The 25,108-nt window shown below is 39.2% G+C and overlaps 1 protein-coding gene across 2 annotated transcripts in view; it reads right to left on the bottom strand.

Annotated features, from left to right (window-relative positions):
• KIFAP3 (kinesin-associated protein 3) overlaps positions 1-25,108 on the bottom strand; it is a 72,591-nt gene that overhangs the window by 47,154 nt on the left and 329 nt on the right. The window contains exons 2-10 of one of the 2 annotated variants that reach the window (XM_010581524.1): positions 20,516-20,647; positions 19,095-19,249; positions 17,879-17,934; positions 17,235-17,376; positions 15,589-15,688; positions 14,707-14,831; positions 14,134-14,232; positions 13,229-13,407; positions 10,734-10,896 (exon numbers count right to left, since the gene is read on the bottom strand). In XM_010581524.1, coding sequence (XP_010579826.1) covers positions 10,734-10,896; positions 13,229-13,407; positions 14,134-14,232; positions 14,707-14,831; positions 15,589-15,688; positions 17,235-17,376; positions 17,879-17,934; positions 19,095-19,249; positions 20,516-20,647 — 1,151 coding nt within the window. The remainder of the gene's footprint in view (positions 1-10,733; positions 10,897-13,228; positions 13,408-14,133; positions 14,233-14,706; positions 14,832-15,588; positions 15,689-17,234; positions 17,377-17,878; positions 17,935-19,094; positions 19,250-20,515; positions 20,648-25,108) is intronic. The other variant, XM_010581533.1, reaches the window with a different exon arrangement.

The raw sequence follows: 25,108 nt of genomic DNA, 5'->3' as shown, positions 1-25,108 counted from the left end.
ACTTGGCTGTAAAAATTTCAAACCCTGCCCAGTATCTGGCTGGAGAACAGCTTTCCAAAGCATTAAAGTGATACCTTTTCTGCTATTTTTGACTAATACTGAAGGCCACACATGAAAAAGCAGACACTGCAAGGAAGACTTCCTTATGACTTGGTACAGTAGGCATCAATTATTCCCCTAACTAGAAAAAGCAAGAGAAAGAAAAGAAAAAACAGATCTCTGCCAAACGTGTTCATAAAAATCACCAAAGTTTTGGTGGGGTGCCAGAAAATTGTGGCCTACAAATGTTGGTAGTTTTGAGCATCAAGCTTTTTATGACTGAAGGTGGAATAGCCAAATGGCCTAAAGCAGTAAGGGCAGCCCTGGAAAATAATGGCCTAGTCATTATGGATTCTTCTGGTATTTATGGCAATAAAACATGAATCATAATGAACTCATTGGATATTAAATGTGGGGGTCACGAATACTTTGATAGGATTTCCACAAGAATTTACCATTAATTAACCAAATAATTATTTGAAAGTGTTACTGAATTATCCTTAGTTCTTATACAGCCATTCCAGAGAAATTGGTCATTCCCAGCTGAGGGCAGTTAATGCCTTAACAAACCGGTCATTAACTGCAGTTACTGATTTTGTGGGAATTATTGTGTTATAAAATACACTCAACAGTTTATAGAAACAATACTTAGATTTTTTTTTTTTTTTTTTGCAGCTGTAGTTCAGCTGGAGCAGCTGGGATGGAAAAATATCAGGTCCCTCGGGCTGTTTTCACAACTAGTTTTCTGCAAATTAGAGAGGGAAATAAATACATGATGGGTTCTGAGTTCAAAATGGCTTCAGATTTTTAGCCTTTGAACATTAATAAGAAGCCATGTGCCAGTTCCGTGGACCAAGGCCTGAATTCCATGTCTAGCTCTTACTAATGTTAAAGATCTAAATGATACTAGTAGCAGAAGCTAAAGAAAAAAAATACGATTTCTTGATCACAAGATCACGTCCTGTATTTTGGTTGAGTTTGTGAGCTTAAAATGAAAAAATCCTCCATTAGCTCCACAATAACAAAAGAGAAATCCTAAAGCTGTAAAACCAAAATGTCAATCTGAGTTGCAGCAGCAACATTGAGCTTTCAAATGCTAAAGTAAAAATGAAAATATGAATTATGGACTAAATTATTCAAATGTAACGCTATCAGTAATACAAGTAGCCATCATTTCAAATGGAATCATCAATGTCTCCACATTAGATATGAAATATACCCTATCCAACTCATCTGCAAAACATTAACTACACTAAATCATAACAAGAACACAAATGAAGGTAAATACCTATTAAAATGGCAGAGTGAATTTTCGTTTCAGTTTCAAACTCTGATAGTCTCAAGTCAAATCTGCTGCAGAATTAGGCAAATAATAAATCTAGATGGATAAGAATGTCACAAACTGAGTATCAGATCTACACGCTGTCTCACACTGCTGTCAGAAAACACTGAAATCAAGAGTTTATTCACTTGTTACCATAATTAGCAGTGATCTTAGGAAAAAAGTGATAGAAAGGTATCTCTGTGTACCTCTATCCCATATCCTTTCAACCAGCTCTGAAACAGTTGGACTAAGTTACTCCATGTGTGGTTTAGACACATATTGGTTTGATTTACATACGTAAATATAAATCGTATTGGATATATCAGTTTATTTTATCAAGAGAACCTGAAAGAATTTTCAAATCTGCTTGTACTCAAGGAGACTAGGCATTGTAAATAATACATTATGATATTAATTACATACTAATAACCCCTCTTGTGCCACCTTTATGTTATTTGAAACTGGCTTCATACCATAAGCCTAACTTAAAACCCTAATTTTGCTGTGGTTGGGGTTTTCGGGGGGGGGGCGGGGTCTTCCTCCAAAGAACTAAGTACATGCCACATCTGAAGCATGGATACAATTTTTTTTTCTAGGAAATGAAGAATGAATTATAACAATGAATCCTAAGCCAAAGGACTAATAAATGACTAATTTAGGTTGAGTTATTTAATGTTACAGGTATAGACAAAAATGAAGCTGCACATCTGGAGCCCCAGGCTCAACTTCTTTGCATGGAACTCTATGCAAGACAGACTGAAAAAATATACAGTAAACACATCACTGCAGTATTGCTACTCATAAAAGACAACAAAGCACAGCCACTGGGTAGACAACATACTAGTAAATTTAGGTATGTCCTTTTTTGAGGCTTGATCTTCCTATAGAAAAAAACCCCCACGTTTTTGTTATTTAGGATCTCTTACAACCATACTTGAACTCATGTGAATTCACACAGAAATTGGAAGCTGATTGGTTGTAATATCCCATATACTGCACAAACCAGAGATAAATCAATTATAAGTTTAGATTAGAGAGAAAGCAGGAGGCAATAAGATAAATCCTGAAGGAAGAAGATAAAGCTACTTCTCTTTCCTCCACAAAAATAAAATACATTTTGGGTCAGGCTATGACCAAGGAAGAAAGCAAGAGATAGAAAAATAATTAACTACTGTTATTACAAGAAACTGGAAAGTAGGAGAGGTGTTTTTTAGTTTGAATCAAACTAAGAAAACACCCACTTCCAAAGAAGGTAGAAAAAATTCCACACAAAGCTGTTCCTTTAGATGTCTTCACCAAGCTACATAGATTAAGTGCCATACAATTATATGGAAATTTATAGGACACGCATAATTTTTGCCATATCTGTACTATATCTCATTAAACTACATCAACTGCTCACCTTACAATTACTAGAAAATATTCAGACTTCTCTGCCTTAAAAACACCCTTCCAATCTTCTTGTCTGGAATTCAGTGGGAATGGAAATAGGCACAGGTTTTCCATGCTCGTGGCTCTGCAGGTGCACAGCTCCACATTTCTGAATGGATGGTGAGGCTATATTTCAAAATGGTCCCTCTCAAAGGAGGGAAAGAACCAATGCAGGATGCTACCTTTCACTTTAAGAAAGGGATGATTCACCACATTGAAATGGAAACTGGTTTTACCCATGTTTCGAAGTCGCTGGAGTACAAAGCTGAGGTTCAAATCTACTAAGCCCAAAAAGTGGAGTTAAATATTGGTCGAGCTTTTGAGTCTTCCAGATAACAAAAATTAAGGTCCATATTATTTAAGAGATACTGTTCATGTGCAAGCATGAACATATCCTTACTGGCAAAGTTTTGGAAGAAAGGTAAACAGTTCAATTGTATTTTTCTTATTGTGAAAACATTACAGTTGATATTTAAAAGGTGATTAACTGACAATCTACAAGTTTCTCAAAGATTTGATAGCTTTTCCAAAAAGAATAAAAAGACATTTTGAGGGCCCAGCCTCACAAAGAAAGTTTTGCTTTATGCAATGAGACTACTTGAATATGTAAAATTATAACCCATCCTGCAAAGCATCTGTTATATCAGAGGCCAAAGGAACAGAAATTGATTCTATAGAGATATACCAGCACTATACTCACTATAGTGCAATAAATTTTTCATGTTAGCATATCTCTTCCCCCATCAGCTCAGAGTCTGAAGACAATACTATCAACTGACAAAGGACTTCTCACCTTAACAACTGCAGACATGGGGAATCTGTAGTTGGTCTCCTGCACTGGAGATGATCATCTGAGAAACTCTTAGATAAACAGCGGAAACTTGCGAGTTAAGATGTTTCCACATTTCCAAAAGGGAAAGCAGACTGTAACCTTCCCCCTTAGGTCTGAACTTGTGTAATCCTAGGTATCTACGGGACTACTACATCTGCAACGTTGTTCCACGTGATCCTTTGAGACCATCCCTCTTGCCTGCAGGCTTCACAAGGGCTCTGGAAAAGGTACTCCTCTCTTTTCTACCTTGGTCTTCATACAGGCTTTAGGAAGTTTTTACCACAGATTAGGAAGACTAGAAGTGCCCCATCTCTTCTTTACAGTGATTTTCCAAGAAACTAGACCTGGTTGTCTGTGTTCTGTCATGCTGCAGGCATCCAAGTTATGCCCTGTAAAGCTTTCAGATGTCAACAGTTCACGTCAAAGACTAGATTTACTTTTTACTGTTAATTTGCCCTTGCAACATGCAAAGAAACAATTAAAGTATTCAATGAATTACACAGTCATATTATAAGCTCCACAAGAGAAATACTGGCTCAGGGGATCCTTCCCATTTATCGGTTTAGTGAATTTCCAACAACTCAGCTCCCTCATCTTTAGATTGCTGCCATCTCTCCACTCCTGTCCTTGCTACTGCCACAAGCATTTCTGTTTTCAGTCAACACTCATAAGGTTAGTTGCTTGTGTTACACCAAAGTTATCCTCTTAATTAAAAAAAGCTAATAACACAGCTAAATACACATGTGCAATTGTGAGCAGCACACTACAGCAATGAGCTTTCACTCACCTGAACAGCCAAAGGCTGAGTGTTCAGACTAGCAAGGATCCACCTGGAATAGCTACAAAATAGAAAAACACTGTTTCCAACTCTGGACAGTGTTAAAGGAGTCAGAAAAAGCTTGGATAATAGACTTCAAAAACTTGTAGCTTATATAAAAATATGATGTTATGAATTTCAGCTATTCTTTCCCAATAATTCACTACAATTTACCAGTAGCATGAAGCAGGGATATGATGAAGGCTTTTACCTTAAAGTTAGTTGGGATTCTATTTCTGCTTCAAACACAGTGTTAGCGATACTGATGTCTCTCTACTTTGAGTTCCATATTTCTCAACATCAGAAGTCAATTTTTCTTTAATAACACTAAAGTTTGCTGTCTAATCCATAGTTAAGGTATCTAAATAAGTGCTGGGTTCTAAGACACATTGTGTACCCAACACTATCCTTAAGTCAGTTCGACATGCTAGGTTTATTTGCGCTTCTAACAAGGATTTAGAAGTTGAATGTTAAGAGATGTTTATGTTTTATGTTTATTTTTGTGGGGGTTTTTTTGTTGTTTGTTTGTTGTTTTGGGTTGGGTTTTTTTAAGCCTTGGCCATACTCGTGACAAATGATAAAAAAACTACCATTAAAATAAATCCCTTAATAATTACTGCTTTCCAACAGACTGGTCCCCGTAGTTCAACTGTTACTTAATGTGCTTCAGCCAGCCTCTACTATAAAGGAATGGAGACACCCCAGGCAATATTCACACAACAAGTATTGGAACCAGCTGCTGCAGAGCCACCTTAGGAAAAAAAAGGTTTCTCAATTTAATTGGGAAAACAGGAGGAAGCATAAATTTTACTGCCATTAATAACTTCAAGCAATCCCGATATGACTTTACCTCACCCTGATGGCTGGACATGTGCTTTTTGTTAGGGTCTTTGCCACATCTGACCCCTATTGTTTGCTCACTTGATCAGGTAAGAAAATGTATGTTTCTTTATAGGATAAATGAGGCCTATTAAACTCAGAAAAAACACTGCAGTAGCCTATAAGAAGCTCCATTTTTCAACAGATGTGTGAAGCTCCATAATAAGTTCATTACAAAAAGGCCAAGTGAACTCATAAAGAGAACACATCTACTTTAAGCCTTCTTAAAAGAAACTTTCATAAAAGGAATAGAACATTAAAAACCCACAGCACTCCGTTAATTAGAGAGCAAAGTACTTCTTGGGTTTTTAAACAGCAGTCAACATATAATCCAGCTTGGCTGCATACCATATCAAGACTTGATTGTTAAGAAACCCAACATACAACTGTTTGGCAATTCTTTGATTGCTCATTAAACCTAACTCGTAAGAAATGGAAAAATATCAGTGGAATTTCAGCAGTTTCCAGAAAAGATTTTAGAATTTTTTAGAATTTTATTATCTATCAATGAACCTAGTGAAGACAGACTCTTCAGTGAGGACTAAATCAGGCTTGTCAAAGTTACTTTCTGCTCTGGCTATCTCCAGCTTAAATAAAGAACTCATAATAGAAAAGTCTGACCTACTTTGGAGTTTGCAAACTACTGCACAGCCACTAGACTTCTATGTAAGATCAAGTGGCTACTACTTCTCAGTGTACTGACACTAAGTCTTGGAACACTACGAAATTAAGAACATCAGGCCACGATGCTCACATTAATAAGGCAAATAGGCTTGATACATACTGCGACTGGCAAAACTCTACTATTGCTACTTGGTACTGATCACACTGTGTTTCAGAGCGTTGTATAACAAATGCTCATCTACTTGGCTGAACACAAATCCACAAAGCCAGTTTTCTTTCAGTCACTATAATCTGTAGTGGAAAACATAACCCAAGATGTTCATCACCACCTAAAATCTTTTTGAGATTGAACACCTTGGCACTGTGTAACACTCACAGCCATATGCACAACCTTCTGCACCGCATGTCCCATTTGGGTCCGATTTGCAACTGGTACAGTTTTGTGACCCACCCACCTGTGTTCAATCAGTCCTTGATTTTTAAAAGCAGCTAGTAATTTCGAGCAACCAAGAAGAGGCACTTTAGTCTGACTTCCAAGCATAATGGGTTTTCATTCTTTAAGCACGGCTTGCACTGGCAAGTGAATGAAAGAAAATGGTATTTCAAGACAATATGCATTCAGTACACCTAAGAACTGTTCAGCAGCTCAAAGGGATGAATGCACACATCATACAAAAAAAAGTTTGCTTCCTGTATGCAGCCAGACCTATGCCTTTTACCCATTGAGCAGCAGCACAGTTCCCACTGTAACAGCTTTTGCACCATTCCCTATCATTTATATCCTTTTGAGAGGAGTAACTAACTCATGGGTGGACACAGACACCCCCAGTACTGCCTGCCACATCCACAGACTGCCAGGAGCTCCTTCTGAACAGGGGTCCACCAAGAAGAGTTTGCAGCCTGCCATAATACACAGCAGCACTCAGCTGGTTCTGCTATACAAACTGCCTGCTGTTCTCATGGAGAATGGAGAACTATTTGTCTCCCTTCACAAAGGCTAAAAAACCGCTCAGACACAGCACAAAATAGCACCCTTATTAGAAGAATGTGAATCACAAGCTGTGCATATATTTAAGAGAGCTGTACCAAAATTTTGTATTTGGTTTGGACAGTTAACTGAAAAACAAAGTGGATTTGGTCCAAACTAGAAGTGAGGTTTTTTTATTCTTCCTTGTAGACAATGTTTTCTTCTGTTTGCTGCCAGGGCATTTACTTCACAAACCAATCACACATCCAGGGGAAGAATTATGAAAAAGGGTAGCATTTCCCTTCTGTCCAACAGTGGAAGACCATTCCCAGGGATAAAGGAAGGATGTGAATCCGTTCTCATAAAGTTCAGCTCTACATTTACCCCTTTCAGCGAGAATACTTTCCACAAGGGAACACGCTAACCACCAAACTCTACTGCATTTGGAGCCAGTCACTCCTCTATTTCACTTCACTTGAATTATGCCCTGCAAAGCAAAACGAGAGCACTATAGGAGTGAAGCAAACCTCCACAGAATAGTCTATAGCATGCTGCTTTGGTCTCTCCTTCCAAGATCATGATTAGAGGGCACTGAATCTGTGTTTTCCACATTTTGGGCACATGTCTAGTTTAAACCACTTGGTGAATTCACATGAATTCTCACCTTAATCCTCTGAAGCCATACTTCACATATACAGGCACATAAAGCATTCATGCAGGGAATGTATATAAAAAAAGAAAGATCACTCTGTAAATATAATTTCTAAGTATTAAAGGAAAGCCACCAGTACAAAAAACATTCTCCACAAGCCCCTGGTGACTCAACAATTATAAGGTTTTCTTAAAGAACTAAAGTCACACAAATCAGCAAAATACCTTTTCATACCTCTTTAAGCAGCTTGTGTAGGGAAAAACCTAAATACAGCAGATTATATCTCACAGGCTTCCACAGCTCTGCTCCAGCTTCTGATCTCAAGTCTGAAGCCAAATTTCCCTCAACTGCACCCAGTTCTTTGAGATTCAGAGCATAACAAAGATCAGCTGTAGTTGATTAGCTTGGGTGTCTGGAGGGAGCAAGAGAAATCTTGTCATATACAATACTTCAGACTTATGAAGAGAAGCCACGAAAACTAGCAAGTGGTGTTGACTGGCAAAGCTACATGGGGAAGCAAGCACTGGCACTATTAAAAAAGAAAAGGCTAATTAAAATGGAAACCAAGCCTAAGCAGAATTTCTCATGTCCACGCTTTCAACAGCAGCCTCAACACTCTGGAGTGAGAGGAAAAGAAAGAAGATGGTCCTTCTCCAATATGTCCATGCTGTACTTAGTCCATTCTTGATAGGTCAGCTGAAGCCAGTCCATCCCCTCCAGTTCCAGCCTCCACCTACATTTAGAGCCTTCCTGCTCCCAAGCCACTAAGTGTCCCTTGGGAAAGCAGCATGTCTTCCAGAACCACAGACTGCAGCCACCTCAGTGATCAGCCCTAAAGAGCTGCCTGACAAATCCTGTCCTTTAATTCTTTGCAATCTCAACTCTCCCCTCAAACACCTACTACACTTAATTTATACTCATCTCAAACCCAGTGCTAAAGACTCAAAGGCACAGCATGCACAAATGGTAAGTTTCAGTAGGCTGAGTCAACAAACTTGACCTCTTGGCATTAGGAGCTGTATGGTAACTTGTCAACAGCTGTTGAGGTGTGTTAGCACTTTAAGGTGACCTGCAAATGCAAGCCGAAGGGTACTGACTTGAATAATGTGCGTTTAATACACAAGTATAAGAGGGGCATCTGGCACATGATTATTTTATTATTAAGGTTGCAGGCTTCCCCGAGACAGGATACACAAAGTGATGTATTTAAGAATTATTTGAATCACCATACCAAGAAGAATCTCACGAATCACAGAGCTGGCCTAAGAAACAAGTAATAGACAATATTTCTACCTACATTTTCTAACCAGCACACTACAAAATAAGTATCAAGCAGTTCCACAGGGAGGGCAAACAGGACATGCCTCTATGCAAAAAAAAAAAGTCAAACACTGCCAAGTCAAGGAAAGAAGAATCACCCATGGAGGCATACAGACAGTGAAGCTTCTGAAAGTACTAGAATAACTTACTGTAGATTACCCTAACAGCCACTTCAGGAACAGACTGCAATTTTAGCAGCCAGTTCTTCTGAGAAGGCTAAACAGCCTTCTGCACAGGTCTACTTACAAGTCCAAGAGAATGGCATTTGAAAATAAATTCTCCTCTCCACATTAGAATCAGACACTAGAAAGCAGATATTTAACCGATGAGTTTAGTCTGACTCTAATATTAAATGGGGAATTTCTGGGAGCAGGGACTTCTCAGATCTGTGTCACGCCATTGCTTGGGGTAACAAGCACCAAGAAACAACAGCCTTAGACCACAGCGCTAGCTGCTGTACACATAAAATAAAAAGACAAGTTCCTGCTCCAAAAAGCTTACAATCCAAGCTGAACCAGACTACCTAGCCAGATCCTCTCTCAAACGAGAGAAAATATATTTCCTGAACAGCTTCCACTTCTCAGTTTACTGCCAAATAACACTGTCTTGAGGACAAAAAAAAGTATAAAGAAGAGGGATTCCAAATGCCGTTTTTCTTCTTCCTCCTAGCTCAGCCCAGAGAAATATATCAAGTGCAAACATGGTTGTGGGGCAGAGAGCATAAGAAAATCTGAGGCATTTCAGGATATATCAGGTAGCTGTTATATTAATCACCGACAGAATTAAGGCTTCCAAAGCCGTGTAAGTTTTCGTGGTATTAACTTGGATACTAAACATCAATATGGCCATGTTGAGTTTGAATCTAAAACTGAGAAGGCAAACAAACCTAAGAGACTATACAAAGCTAGGAGAGAAAGCTCATAGATTCACAGTTGCATTCCACTTGTTCCAATCACATCTGGATACACCGGCTGCACTGGATTTAGTACATCCCAAACTGAACATATCTCAAAACTTTAACAATGTCTTGCATCAGTGTTTCACACATTTAGGGCTCCACAGTACAAGATCCTCAACTCTCACTTAAAAATAAGCACTCAGCAATTCCTATGGCCAAATCCTGCTAAACATTTAGTATATCTACCAGAGAGGCCTCTAGATAGTATCAGCCAAAGAACATACAAGGAGCAATAAAAACTCTCTCCTGAGAGCTCCAGGGCACAACAATGATCATATCAGACAATCCTGTTTTTTCCCCAGCTCCTCATTGTTTCCATGGCTTTCCCCTATGGACAACAAAAAGTTTCACTTGTATCTGAAGTACTCAAAAGTTACAGACTGTCAAACTGAAAGTCTAAAAATCAGTACTGCCTAGAGTTGAAGCTGACAAAGCCGGGAAATTTCTGATCTCTCTATCTGGAACATTAAGAGGCAGCAGGTATATCAAGCTTCACAAAAAAACAAAAAAAAAAAAAGAGGTAGTTGGTATCTCCATCAGCTAAGCTCCACAAAGTTGATGGCTATTTTTCCTAGGTGCTCCCCCAAAATTACAAGCATCACCCATGTGTCAGCTTCCATGGTTTTCAGGTAGCTATCAAAGTTAATTTTTAAAGACCAGAAGACTCATTCAACAGTTTAAGAGAACCTAAGAATAAGCCTACTGGGAACCACATTATTTTAAACTTCCATTTAAACCTGCATCTGAAAAGATTACTTGAATGATAAAAAGTTGGGAGTAGTCAGGAAGTTCTTTGGCAAAGAGAAAAGTGACATAGCAACTTTTAGGCACACTATATCATGATGCAAACAGCTGCACTGTCCCTGCTAAAAAGATCAAAAAACCCATACCTAGAAGTGCAGTGAGTTTGGGAAGCAGACCAACTTGTACCATTTTATTTCTCAGGCCTGTGTCAAAGGAGAGATTTAGTAAGAGTCGAAGAGTGATGTTCAGCAGGTCTTCATGTTCACAGGGTACCATTTTCACAAGTTTTTCAACAATATCCATTTCAACCTGTAGATCAAGAAAAAGAAAAATCCATACCCATCCAAACTTAGCTTTGTCTTCAATTTAAAAGCCCTTTCAGTGTGTTATGTATTACACATACACACATCCAAATACATATTCAATTTGTACCTGTAATAGTGACTATCAGTGCGTTTTCATCTGAAGCAGCTTTGCTTATGTCTTTGTGGTTGAAGTCTTCCAGATTGGGTTACTGGGTAATGTTGATGAAAAAAGTTTTTGAACCTAAGAGTTCAGATGTCTTGGAAATATTCCTCACAGTTGGAAAACTGCAAGAATGTGGTCAAGACATCACTTGCAAGACTAGATTGAGGAGGGGGAACTCATTTAAACTTAAACACAAGCAACTCTGGAGCAACTGACATTAGAGTCAAAGAGATACCCAACCAAGACAGACAGAAAATTGGCATCCAAAAAGAATTTGAGACCCTTCATTATGAATTTCAAATGAACCCCTAGACAGAACTTTGCATGTGCTCTCAGAAGAGGCATGCTGTCCTGTACATTAATTTAGTAAAAGCATGAAAGTCATTTTGAAACACGTATCACTTTCAAATTAAAAAGTGGAATCCAGGAACTGAGAAGTGGTATCAGTTCCTGAGATCATGTTCACTTTACCAGCCAGAAAAGACAACTGAGCGTTGACTGGCAAGACTTCAGAAAGTTTTTATCCTCTTCTAAGCAACATTTCTCTGCTTTTATTTGACACAATCTTTTAAATGCATTCATTTTTTTGTTTCCCAGAACCTTCTTTGACCAGAAGGAGGCACATGAAATTACTTTGCATTCTTCAAACTTTTGCATGTATATAACTAGCCTTCCAGTTATAAATACACACTGAATGAATACTAAGAAAAGAAACTACAGCTCTCCCCACACGGCATAGTGCAATAATCAAACAACTGACTGGATACCTTTGATGAAAACCAATCAGATAGCAAGAACTCCTACTTCACTGCTTTGAATTTAATACGGCACTTGAATACCAAAGGAAAGAATGTGCTATAAATATACGTGGATTATTCAGTTTTACTTAGAATCAGGCATTGAACAACTAATCTTGGTTCATTTTGCTTTTGACATTTTTGTGTTATCGCCTGATATAAATATTAGAACACCTTCTCCTTCATTGGTAGCTTTCCTTAATAATACTGTGGAGAAAAAAGTATCATCAGTAAGAAATGCTCAAACAGACAGCTGACTTGAAGCATACAAACCTTTTCAAAAGTCTTTTCAAAACTGTTAAAAGACTCTGCAATAAAATAAATTCAACAATTTTGTTTCATTTGTCTTTCCACTAAATCAAATGGAATGTGGAAAGTGTGCCAGCAAATCAGTGGGCTGGAGAGCTAATCCTTATTTTCCTAATAAAGTCCTTCAGGGCACTACACAAGTATAAACTAAATCAATGACCAATCACCTAATAAACAGTCTACATTCCCCCAAAAACGCATGCTTGGTGTCTGACTTTTGTTAAGAAATAGGATACCCATACATAAATAAGGGAGATACCTAGTCTGCAGTGTTCAGTGCATATGCATGCAAATGACAGTTCCAGTAACAAAGATGCAATTAATTTTCTATTGCATCTTTTCATCTCACAATCTAAGTGTAACATCAATCTCTGATTACCTCTTGGATAAGGAAAATTTATCATTTTCATTTAACAAACTGGCATAAGGCACAGAAGTGAAGGCCTGTATCTACTAAAAGCCATTGGGAAATCAGTAAAAGAGATACTTGGCTAGAGACCTAAAGTCACAAAAAAATATGCTACAATTTCAGAAGTTTGAGAGTTCACCTAAAAAAAAAGCTTATGAAGAATAACACTGCCTCCAGTTCTTAAGAGCTACTGGCAGCACAAAGGAACACTTTATGAGGTGCCTTTGAAGACCAAGCTGACCTAGGAAATAAGAAAACTAGCAAACTGCAAAAGGATAACTACCTCTCTTTCCAAGACAATACACCGCAGAGTCAATAATATGTTGTCAAAAAGAGTCTAGTTTAGGGGCAGGGTCATAGGCATCTCCAGAAGTGGGGGTATGACAAGACTTTGGGATACTGACTTCAAAATTTGGAATTTCATGTATCGTGTTTTGAGGTAGCTTCACTGTTTGGGATGACAGTTCTTCAAAAATTTTTGCAGTATGTTATGGCAGGATGTTGTACTTTTCTTGTACTCATTTTACTAGTAACAAATAGGATAATCAGTGCTACGGATATTTAGGGTGGGGATAGAGATGTCTCCCTCTTCCCTTCAACCACACAAAGTTTTCAGAGTCCATACCTTTCCAATATTGCAGAATGCTATAAGCCTTACCATATCATTTTTGTTCTCCATAAAAATGCTGAGTTTCTTCAAGAAAGATACAACCAGGATAAGCAGCTCAAAATTATCACGGTCCAGCGCTTTCACTAACATATGAACAATGTTCTTGTTTCTCATCTTCAGCTCAGTGCGAGTATCCTCAGCAAGATTTAGGAGCAGGTAAAGTGCAACTAACAAAGGCCAATACAAATCATACCAACAGATCAAAGACAAGCAAATTAAACAAGTCTCTATATACACATTACATGCTTCAGACAAGACTTTCAGAAGCATTCCACTCCCTTCCCAAGGCATTTTGAAGGAAACTGACCATGAATGCTTTTTATTCCTGTTTAGGAAGCATTAAGAAGATTAATTCTAATAGTGGCCTTGAAAAAAAACAAAAAAATTATGATCACTAGAAGATTTTTGTATTTTTTTTTCTTTCAGTTCCAATGGGAACCATTAAAAAGCCCTTCCCGGAAAAGCTTTGCCACTCAGATCATTTCAATCTAACATTAAGTGTATTTTAGTACAAAAACTGAGATAGAGTGAAAGCTATTCAGCCTCAGTCAGATACAGGCTAAGTTAGACTAAGTTAAAAAAAAAAAAACCAAATCAAATGTACAAAACCAAAATACCCAACTCCTCCCAAACCAACATCATGAGCAAAGAAAAGTTAAGTGGATCACTTTTGCTATTTTTCCTCTAAGACTGACAGATGACTTTTAAAAGTGTTAGTATACTGTCAAACAATCTGATTAAGTACTCATCTTCTCCCTGTTCTTTGGCAACGCTCTTCCATATTCATCCACACATTCAGTATGTTTAAGACATCCCAGTTATAACAAGCATCCAATATAACCCTCTACCCACGTTCACCAACAAGGAAATAATTTGATATTTGGATTTGGTACCTCTGAGTAGCTGTTCCTGCTTGACAACCAGCCCTTGATATTTCTTGTAAGTTTTCTCATAGTCCTTTTTCAGGGTTTGATTGTCAGGATCTTCATCAAGTAAATTGCCAAAGTTAAGGAGTTCAGATAAAAGTTATACAGTCTAGATGACTATTGTCTTCAAAGGTGTTATTCAATCACTAGTAAAAAGCAAGAGATCTATGGAATAGCCAGTATAAAGACACTTCCTCAGCAACAGCTTGCTACACCTGTAATCTACAGCATCATTTTTTTTTTCCTCCTCCTAGTCCTGGATGTATTACATCCTAATAGTCAGCAAAAATGTTCCTAAGACATAGTGCTGATAGAATAAAACTTTTTTTCTTGTGTTGTTTTAGTAACTTCAGCTTAATCTCTTCAGCAGCCCAAACTTATCACTCTTGGTCTTCTTCATATCTGCAATTGTATTTTGCACTTTCTAGTAAATTCTACTGCTTTCACAGAAGTTGCTGTGCACTCATCTCGTATAACTCAGCAACAGCTATGAAGACAAGTCAGAAGCCATCAAGCTGTCCCAGCATATCAAAAGGATATCAGCTTTCTTCTTTTTAGCAAGTTCTTCCTGCCAAAGCTCATGTCTCTTCAGTTCATGGTCTATGATATTCATACACAGAGCTCCAATTTTGTAGTGTGTGATTATTCCATGAAATTGAGAAAAACTACATTGAAGAAAAAACACCTGTGAGGAAAAAAAATAAGTGCAAACCACCCCAAATCTGTTTTGACATCTATGGTAGCAACATCCCAACACTGCACCACATGAAGTATTAAAAACAGGTATTTGCTCTGTGCCCCATTATAACACTTCTCAATTGGAAAATTATTTCAAAACAAAAACAATTCCTGAAAACACAAATATTTTTTCCAAACTTGTAGAAGGACAAGCAACAATTTGTTGTTCCAAGTCAAAATAAAAACACATTCCCATTTTTCATGCGTAAAGGAAAATGTTTTCCAATCAGCCATGCTTTTCATATTATAAGTGCTTCAGAGGACCTTCTACTCAGCAGAAATAAGAGAGGTCTAAAATCAAGTTGCAATGCAAATTCCATTTGAATTATTTCTAGGCAGGGTATGCTGGAACACTGGCATATCTAAATAAAAGCAAGCACTCACTTTGGTTTTGAATAACATTTCTTCCCTGTAGGAATGCTGAGGGAAATAAAAGGTGGCAGCTCAGCCCATAAGCTATGGGTCAGAATCCTTACTAGCTTCTTGCCAGCTCGACTACACACTGCCTCAGCATGGGGTTCTTTTTGTGCCTCCATTTTGTCATTTATAACACACGTGTTTCCGCCTCAGGAAATTTTTTTCCTGTTTCAGTGAGGTTTTGTAGTGCAGCGCAGAAAACAAATGAAAAGCCTCTAAGCAGAGAGAAGTTCCTTATGTCCCTATACACAGGGACTCTGCACTCACCTTGAAAAGCAGAAGAAAATATAAATTATATTGGTAGCAAGTTCCACACTTTGTTTCCAGTCTTCCCTCAGCACTCTAGCCAATGCACCCAGGGCAGTTTCTGAAGTGAAACAAGATTTAGATGAGCATCAGCATTCCACCTCCTTTTGTCTCGTGAGACTCAGAATTTGAATACAACTTATTCTATATCTATCAGTTTTCTAGTGGAAGATTTTCAGAGGTATCACACTTTAACATCTAACACTGCTCACAAGTTCTCTTTGGAGATGGTATGAAAATAGAGAGTACCCTGGGTGATCATCCAGTCACAAACCCTAAGAAGAGGCTACATGCAAGGAAACTGCAACCAAACACTAAGGTCATCTTAAAACTACCACTAACCTTAAGATCTTGTGGCCTCTGCCAGCTGTATGTTCCATGCTACACTGTGGCCCCTACATAAAACATCACCACTTTCACTTCCAAATCCACTTTAAATTCTACCTTGACAACTATCATTTTTCATCCCCTTCTTTACATTTATTTCCCCCTCCATAGCAACTCTGTATTATTTAACTTGGTTTATATTTCTTCTTGTCATACTTCAGCTTACTATTCCTCTCTGAATCACTTATCTTTTCCATTCACTTTCCCCTATCTAGTCCCTCTTACATACACTATGTTGCATGATCAGAACAAGAAAAGCAGCAATTGGCAATTTCAAGCACAAAAATATTCACAACAACTCATGGAGACAAACCGTTATTTGATGGCTTACCATTCCCCTCCCATACCAATTCTTACAGTAATCTCGCTTGCTGACATCGCAGGATGGGTAGAGTACATACTGAAGTTCATCATTTACTCGAGGAATGTGGGGGTATAAGGGCTCAGTAAAAGAGACAAAGCGGGTAAGGAAAAAAATTACTAAATTAACAAGATATGAACCTACCATCACTTTGGAGGTCTGGTTTGGATTGCCCTTATCTTTTGTCTGACACCTTTACAGACTATAAGGTCCTTTCTTCCCCCCAGAAGAGAGGGAGCAATGGGAAATGCGAATGTATATGCGTGTACACATACATATTTACAAACACACCCTATTCCGCACTGATGTAGCTCTCAATATGCACATGGCACTGCACATCTGTATGCAGACACAAAATCACAGTAATGCGAATGTCCTATCATGCATTCTAATAAGATTTTTAAATGGATCCATAAGCAAAAAGAGTATGGTGTGCAAGTGAAATACTTTGGTGATGCATCCACATTCAATTTATTAATTCTCTTAGAAACTGGACACCTATATTTATGTCAGCCTGCAAATCCCATTTTCAAAGCAAGTTTCCTGATCTTCAGGATACAACTCAACATTATCTTGTCTCCAGGAGCAATGCCAACTGAAGTTAATTTAGCATCAAAGTAACCAGGATCAGAAAAAACAGATTGCTGTGTTAGACCCACCTAAAAACAGTCTAACAAGCATCCATTTGTAGAGAGATCCAACTGGGCTTTGACAGCCAGCTTATTTTGTACTGAGAAGCAAAGGCTAGCAAACTGCAGAAAATCCCAAATTAAAGGTGAATTACTTTTCCCTTGAGAAGAAAGCACCACAGATAAACAGCACAACACTAAAAGAAGCTACCATTCGGTTTTAAAATTACCATTGATAAGCAGTTCTTCCAAATTATCAGGATTCCTAGCCAGCTGCAGGATGAGGGCAGAGCCGCGCACCTTGTCAGGAATGTCCTCATACAGTAACTCAATGTACTCATCCATGTCATTGATGTTGGCAACCTCATCGATCTGAAAGCAGTCATAAGCAAGAGTTTCACAGAGAGAGAGATGTCAATTCGACACAATCAATCACAATGTTATTCAATCGCAAGACAAAAGAGTGCATAGCTTTGAGTTAAGATCTTAGGAAAAAATAAAATACAAGGAAAAAAAAAATTCAACACATCCAGAATCAGTGCCAATGAACACCAGGAAATCTGAGAAGATTTAATTACAAAAAACAAAGGATGCTCAGACACGACTCCCTGTGTCCTGTCCGATGTTCCAGACCTCACTTGCTGTCATGCTGCGTGCTATAGTTGGAGGGAGAAGTATGAAAGTCAAATATTTTACCCTTTATGGAGATGATTTTTATTCCATTGTGCAGTATTTCCAAACAAAGTTCTTTGTTTAAAAAACAAGAAGCAAAAAACCCCAAGAATTCAGCATTTCCTCTCCCCTCCTCCCTTATATAACTGCTTACTTAAGAAGTAAATGGGGTTTGCATTTCTCTTCGAACACCAATACTTACCTCCATTCCTTCAAATGGGGGTGGATCTTTTGGCTTACTGGATTTCTCTTTCTTTTCTATAAAGAAAAAGACATGGTTGCAGTTAAGTTATGCATATTCACAGACAAAAAACATACCCATTATTCTCATAGTAAACATTCTGGTTAAATCAAGGTCAAAGTCCTCTTGTGTCCAGCTGACCTGTCAGACTAACACAGCTAAGGTATGTCAGGTTTCTGACACTGAACAGCCCACACAGAGCAAAATAAACCCTCAGATGCCTTTTGACTCCTCAGTCTAAATGATCAGTTACAGCCCAGTCAGCTGGGGAGACAGAGGGTAACAAACCTTAGTGCAAGCCCAGAGTGACAAAACTCACTTCCACAGTGAGATACTCCAGCAGCTCTGATTCTGCTTGTACACTGTGGCAAAGATGCCCTGTGATACTCCAAGACACACATATACAGAATAAAAGAGGGTAAAACACCCAAAGCAGTTACAATCAAAGCACATAAATAATATTAATCTTTGTTTTAAACTCATCCCATTAAGGTAAGAATCCAACTTGAGAACAAAGCTTACCATTTCATGATTGCAAGAAACCTTGCTAACCACGAGGTAATGCAGGATCAGATGTAGAATATGAAACTGTCCCCTGAGCAGAAAGTTTAAGATGAACTTAAGACATAAACAGGACCACCAAGATGCCAGGAACTTAAGACGACAAGAATTACCCCAAGCTGTCTGCTACACTGTACCACAGCTTGTCAGGCTCTGAAACTCCTCACTCCAGCTTTACAGACAGTGCAAATTCAGCCTATGAACACTATCTACCCTTCCAAAAGGTGATGATGGAGATCATTCTAGGAAGATCCTCATACAGTCTTTTGATGTCACTGCAAGTGCAGACGCACTATGAAGAGGCTGCACCAAATAGCGGAATCTGTACTTCTCAAGTCCTGCTAAAGCACAAGGCAGCCAGTAAGAAGCATCAATACGAGGTTTAACTAACCAAAAAAAATAAACTTTGGTTGTTAAAAAGATAATTCCCCCAATCTCGCTCCAAGATTGTAATTTTTTCCAAGTGTGATTTAACTATACATCTTCCCCACTCTAGTTATCTCTGGAGAACTCGTACATCCAGCAGGTTAGGACCTCAGCTAGAAAAACCTCACACAGTAGTTTTTCAGTGCTGAAGCACCTCAGTCCCAAGCTACTTTGTTCCTGGATTATTTACCTTTTCCCGCTGAGGCATCTCTGCGATTCTGCAGGTAGTACAACAGCTGTTCTACTTCTGCAAGTTTGGAGGGGTGAATGAGCTTGCATTCTTCAACCACCTTTCGAGCCAGGGAAGCAATGTCTGTATTTGCATTAAGACTCTTTAGCCGAATGCTGCAACACAGACAGGTCTCTCTTCAGTTTTTAAACTTTTGTATCTTCAGTCTTTGATTTGTGTTTACACGATCATGAATTTCTTGAAGCAGAAATGATCCTGATGCCCTCAATGCCTGTGCCATGGCTTACAAAGGTAATGTCAAAGCAGTGGCTCTCTACAACTCCAAATGGCAAGTAACTGTCAAACAGATTTGACAGAGCGTAACTTGCCCATCAGCTGACAAGCAGCAACAGCAAATGCAGCTGTATGAACAGATCCCTTATAATCATCTCAGACACAGCAGACAGTAATTTATTTGCAATACACCCAAAAAAGTGCACACAACTGCAAAGGCGTACCGCATACACAAAAAAATCCAAAATGAGAAACACCTATAGATGTTGACTACACAAGAAAGTTATTTTGCAGAGCCTGCAGATGCAATGTCAGGAGTCTCCCATAGCTCTAGCAGACCTGCAGCCAGGTTCACAAGCAACAAGCAGTAAGAAATCTCTGTGGGCATTAACAATAGGATGGATCAAAAAGGAATTCCACCACATTGCAGATGCAAGTTATGCTGATTCATCTGAAAACAGATGAACATTTCTGATATCTTAAAAAATCTGAGACAATTTAAGAATTCTCTTTTTCTTCCTCAATTATTCTTCTTACATGCACTCACACAGATAGCCACTTCAGCTCAAATTTTCAAAAATGATTCAGTATAGAGATAAAACAAACCTAGGAAAGGTTCAGACTTGCAGCCTGGAAACTAAAGTTACGATAGTTCTCTGGGCTTTTCCAATGGGGAATGTTTTAATGCTCTTGAAAAAAATACCAGGCAAAACTAAAATGCAGATACTATAGTGAAATCCCTAGGATGGGTGACAGATCAAAACAACAGGAAAGCCAACAGCTAGAGCATAAGGCTCTCAAAAGGTTCCATAGTATTACTTGCTTCAACATTAACCATCATTTGAGTAGGAACCAATCACTTCACTTTTCTCTACCTCAAGTTTCCATCATGTAAAATGGGAATAATCACTCTTCTTTACAAAACACCTTTAAGTACATGGATGAAAAGCAGTTCACAACATGTCTTTTAGATGTTAACTTTTCTAGGGACATGTTATTTCCTGGCTTCTAAACCCTCTACTAATCTAGCACTAAGTTTTATAAAGATTAGAACATATTATTTCTTACAGGCTGTTGATGCTTTGAGTTATTGAATTTATGACTCTATGAAAACCAGAAAAAGCTATCAGAACTTGCTATGACCTTACATTTTCTGACATTCTTTGCGCTCCCCCAGCATGGGGTCTCCCATCTCTCCCAGAATTGTTGCTTCCACTTCATAGTGGACAATGAGGGCTTTCTCAGATGGATGCACATCTATGTTGCCTCCTTTTACTTTCCTGCCGTGAAGAAAAAAAACAGAATTACTGATTAAGTGAAAAGCTCAGAAAACATACTAGAACATAGATCAGTAACAATGACCTGTCTCCTGTTCTATTCAGACCCTAAACCCAAGCACTACCCTCCTACCACACTGTATTTCATTTCACACAGCTGTACCAAAGCTTAGAGCTAACAGCATATTCTTGACTATTGCTTCTATTACATACAGAAACACCCAAGCTATTGGTCAAGCCCTAATCACAGAAGTCAAGGAAGAAACAGGATAAATCTTTGATTTCTAAGTCTCCCAGCTTTCTTAAGGAACTACAGTCAGGAAGAACATGCATTTCACAGAGAAGGTAAATTTCCCAGTTGATTCCCTGTTACATTGTCAGTATTCAGAAATCTTCTGCTAATGCCATCAATCTAGTGCAGTCATTTACAAATGTAAACTTTTCCTCAAAGACTTTCTTGGCTAAATCTTAACAGTTAAAAATCTATCAAGAATGAATTACAAATAATTTGAATTTCAAATCAACTATTCTCCCCTGAAGCACAAACCACTTTGCTAATGTTCTTCACATCATTGTGTCTGTTGCCAGGCTTGGGGGATTATCAGCCTTCTCCTCCTTTGTGCCAGCAACTCCATGTCCATGCAGAGATACAAGGGCCATGAGGATAGGCCATGGATAAAAGGCCATGAAGATACACCTCATTTCTGTTTTCAAGTGATGGCAGAACCACATCAAGAGAATACAGTTACACATTTCTGTCTCTGGTGGTAAAGCTGACACTTGACCCTTTTCTCCTAGGTACTGCCAATAGAGTAGGTACAGTCATGCCATAAACCAGGCTGCTAAAACACTGCAGATTAAAAACAACTCCCTAATGTGGGTTTGGGTTTTGGTGTGTGGGTGGGTTGTTTGTTCGTTTTGGGGTTTTGTTTGGGTGTTGGGTTTTTTAAGACAGATTGTGGCAATAAACAGGTTTACAGGTGGCTTCACCAGTAGCTATATCAGCATAAATGAGATAGCAGCTAGGTCAATTAGACCAGGGAAAACTACTTCAGCCTCACAGAGCTGGAAACATTAGCAAATCTAGATGCAGCCTTCAGTGTAAACACTCTCTTCAGAAAACATCTGAAATGTGTGCCTCCATCTACCCAGCTACTATGGTGGCTGCTCTCCCTTCTGCAGAATACAACTGCAAAAAATACCTTTTTCTTGAGATACAGCTGCCCCCAAAAAACCCATAAACCACAGAAAGGTCTGCTGTGGGAAATGAAGAGTCTAGTTCAACTACCAGCCTTACAAGGACATAAAACTACCAGGCAAACAAATATAGCTCACTGCTAAAGAGCAACACCTTCCTTGATGAGATTGTAGCAGAACTCCATTTATCACTTAAGATTTTTTGAAGAGACTTGTGGGGTTTTTTTCCTTTAACAGTACTTTGAAACAGATGCATCTTTACAGTCTGTTCTCACAAGGTCCAACCTTGCAGGGCAGAAAGGTTACAGCAAATTTTTTTTCAAAAGAAACTAGCTCTCACTCCTAACCCCCAACTATATTTCCCCCATGTTTAGACCTACCAGAAGATCCCAACCACAAACACTGCTCCTGACAGTCAAACCTCTGTTAAGTGACAGCCTGGTAATATTTACAGATATAAATAAAAGGATGGGTAGAGAACAAGGGGGCCTGAAGGAATTTGGTATAGTTTTACAAGAACTAAGCTGAACTAACAGCTCATCACTGCCAAAAGGATTAGATCTTGCCATGTTTTCACTGCTCCTGGCAGTCACCTTGGTTCAGCGTGAGGGCTCTTCAAACTCTTTCACAGCCACTTCCAGCAATCCAACAGAAAACTCTTCATGTTTTGGCCAGAGGGAGTTTTTCAATGTGTTACTGAATTAAAGTGCTCTATAGAAAGGGAATAACACTTCCTGCCTCAGAGCAGGGATAAAGAGGAAGGAGTGAGACCTCCTCCTTTTGGCAGCAGTAAACCACTGATGAGCTTAGCAACCAGCAGAACCTCAGCCTAAGACTGCTTAAACAGCCTTAGCATTTCCCATGTTTAATTTTTTCCTTAAGAGGGACAGATGGGTAAGCTGAAGAACTTACAGCTGCAGAGATCTTCTGCCCTCTCACATAGATAATCACGCTCACTACTTGAGCTATTTCCTAGCTAATGGAGTCACAAATCAATTCACATTCATGTTCCTTCTCTGAAAAATCTTACCTTGTGAACTGCTTGAAGACCTACACCTACACTAAAATGCACTACCCAGCCTCTAAAGTTGTTTTCCATTTGGAAAACACTGCATTCAGATTGCCAGCATCACCAAAAAAAAAAAAAAAAAAAAATCTTTATTTAGAGAAACAATCCCCCCTCATATCAACAGACATCTACTGATTTTCTATCCATCTTGAGTTTGTACGTCACTTCAAAAAACATTTAAAAATACAGACATTCTTATAACTAGTAGAAGCAGCAATGCACTTGGGAGCTCTCTCACACATCAGCCCGTCCTTTCATTTCACTGCCTGCTTTGTCAACAAGAATCCTGCTCTATTAAAGGTTTAAAAGAGGAAGGCCTTTTCTACAGAGAAAAGCTGTGCTAGCTGAGCTCACATAACCAAAGCTGGTGTGTGAATATCCGTTATTAACTAATTCCTTCAGGAGGAAAAAGCAAAACCAAACTATCCTAATTACAAGTGGCATAAATTGCACACGTGGATAAGGCTGAAAATCCAATAACAAATCCTCACAAGTCACACTTGACAGGAGGGGGACTGCTCATGGAGGATGACAAAGGGAAATGGGGATCAGAGCAATACCAGACTTGCACACAAGCCTGGTCATGTTAAATGGCACAGCGGATGTTCTTTGGTTTATGCTCCCTAAAAAGAGAGAAAATTACGCTTGTTACAGGGATGACTACAAAAGAAAGAATATTCCTCCAAAATCACAAAAGATGGCACAAACAGAACACGCAAGGCTAAAAATAGGCACTGGTCTAAAGTTACAGCTATTTATTTAATTACAGTTTAATTAATTTAATTACAAATTTAATTTGATTTTTACCTGTTATTCCATTTATATGACAGAACTAATGTTTGAAGATTATCAAGAGGTTTTTTTCCCCCCACTGTTTCTAATTACGGGTCTTAATATGTGGCATACGAGGAGGGGAAAAAAAAAAAAAAAAACCAAACAAAAAGGCAAAACCCAGATGGCCTAAACAGCAAGTTCTGCAAATGCTAATAACTGGAAAGGAAGTAAAAAAAACAACCCCCCAAAAAGACCAGGAACTCCACAGAATTCTAGACTTGATGGATAAAATCACCCACATGGTAGGAGAAAGTGACACTGTTCACACATCACATCTCAACAGAGGCCTAGATGCCCTGACATATTCTGGGACTGCTAGCACTTTTGCTCTGAAACAACTGATGGAGATCCAATAGTTGCCTACTCGGGCCCCATTCTTTAGGCTGACTGGTATCACTGCTGAATAGACAGATAAAGGCACCATTCATTCATCACATCTTTAACATCAAACCCAGATCACCAACTTTATACACCATGGTTACCTCTCCGGTCCATCCCAACTCCAAAACCATTTCATTGATCCTACCTCATTACCTGTCCCCCCGCAATCTGCCATTCGATGCTCTAACATCTCCTCCACACCAGTTCATCTCTCCCAGCTGCACCCTGAACCTGCCCTTACTGCCTAACATCCCCTCTCTGGTCGCCAGCCTGCCTGTTCCCCAAAGCAATCACCTGCCCCATCCCAACCCTTAATACCCACATGACCCCTCCCCTCCCCATTTCCTAATAGCACCTATTCTCCTCTCAACTTGCTGCCACCTCAGTGCCTCATCCCAAATGTACACCATAAAATGCCACCACAGCCATCCCCAAAACAGTGAATCCCTCCAAACTACCACCTCCCCCCAACTAGTTACCACCAGCATGCCACCCGTCCCATCTCTCAGCCTACCCTAAACCCACTTTATAACCTTCACTCATCCCTAACCCAGCCTCCCAGTCCCTGTCCAAGTCTCCTGCCCACCAGACTAGACAACCACCCCCTAGCCTGCCTCAAATCTATCCCCCATTCCCAAACCACTCACCCCAAAGCCTCCCACCCATCTTCCTCCCCAACACCACGACCTCTAGCCATTTTCCAACCCAGCCACTCCTCAATCTCAATCCCTCCACCCACCTCATGACCTCCCCTCTCAAAACACTCTCCATTCTCACCTCCCCACTCATAACCTCCCATCCATCCCCGAGCCAGCCCCGACTACAACCTGCAACACCTCAGCCCCACACCCCATCACCTCCCCACAAACCCTTCTTGCCCCCCTACCCCACAACTTCCCACTCAGCCCCCACTGCAGGCTAAAACGCCTCAGCCCCACAGCCTCTGCTCCCTTGTACTCCCCCAAACCATAACCTCCCACCCA

The sequence above is a fragment of the Haliaeetus leucocephalus genome, unplaced genomic scaffold (assembly GCF_000737465.1).
Source record: "Haliaeetus leucocephalus isolate CR32 unplaced genomic scaffold, Haliaeetus_leucocephalus-4.0 Scaffold76, whole genome shotgun sequence".
Taxonomy (NCBI): domain Eukaryota; kingdom Metazoa; phylum Chordata; class Aves; order Accipitriformes; family Accipitridae; genus Haliaeetus; species Haliaeetus leucocephalus.
This window is presented reverse-complemented; position numbering and strand designations above follow the sequence as displayed.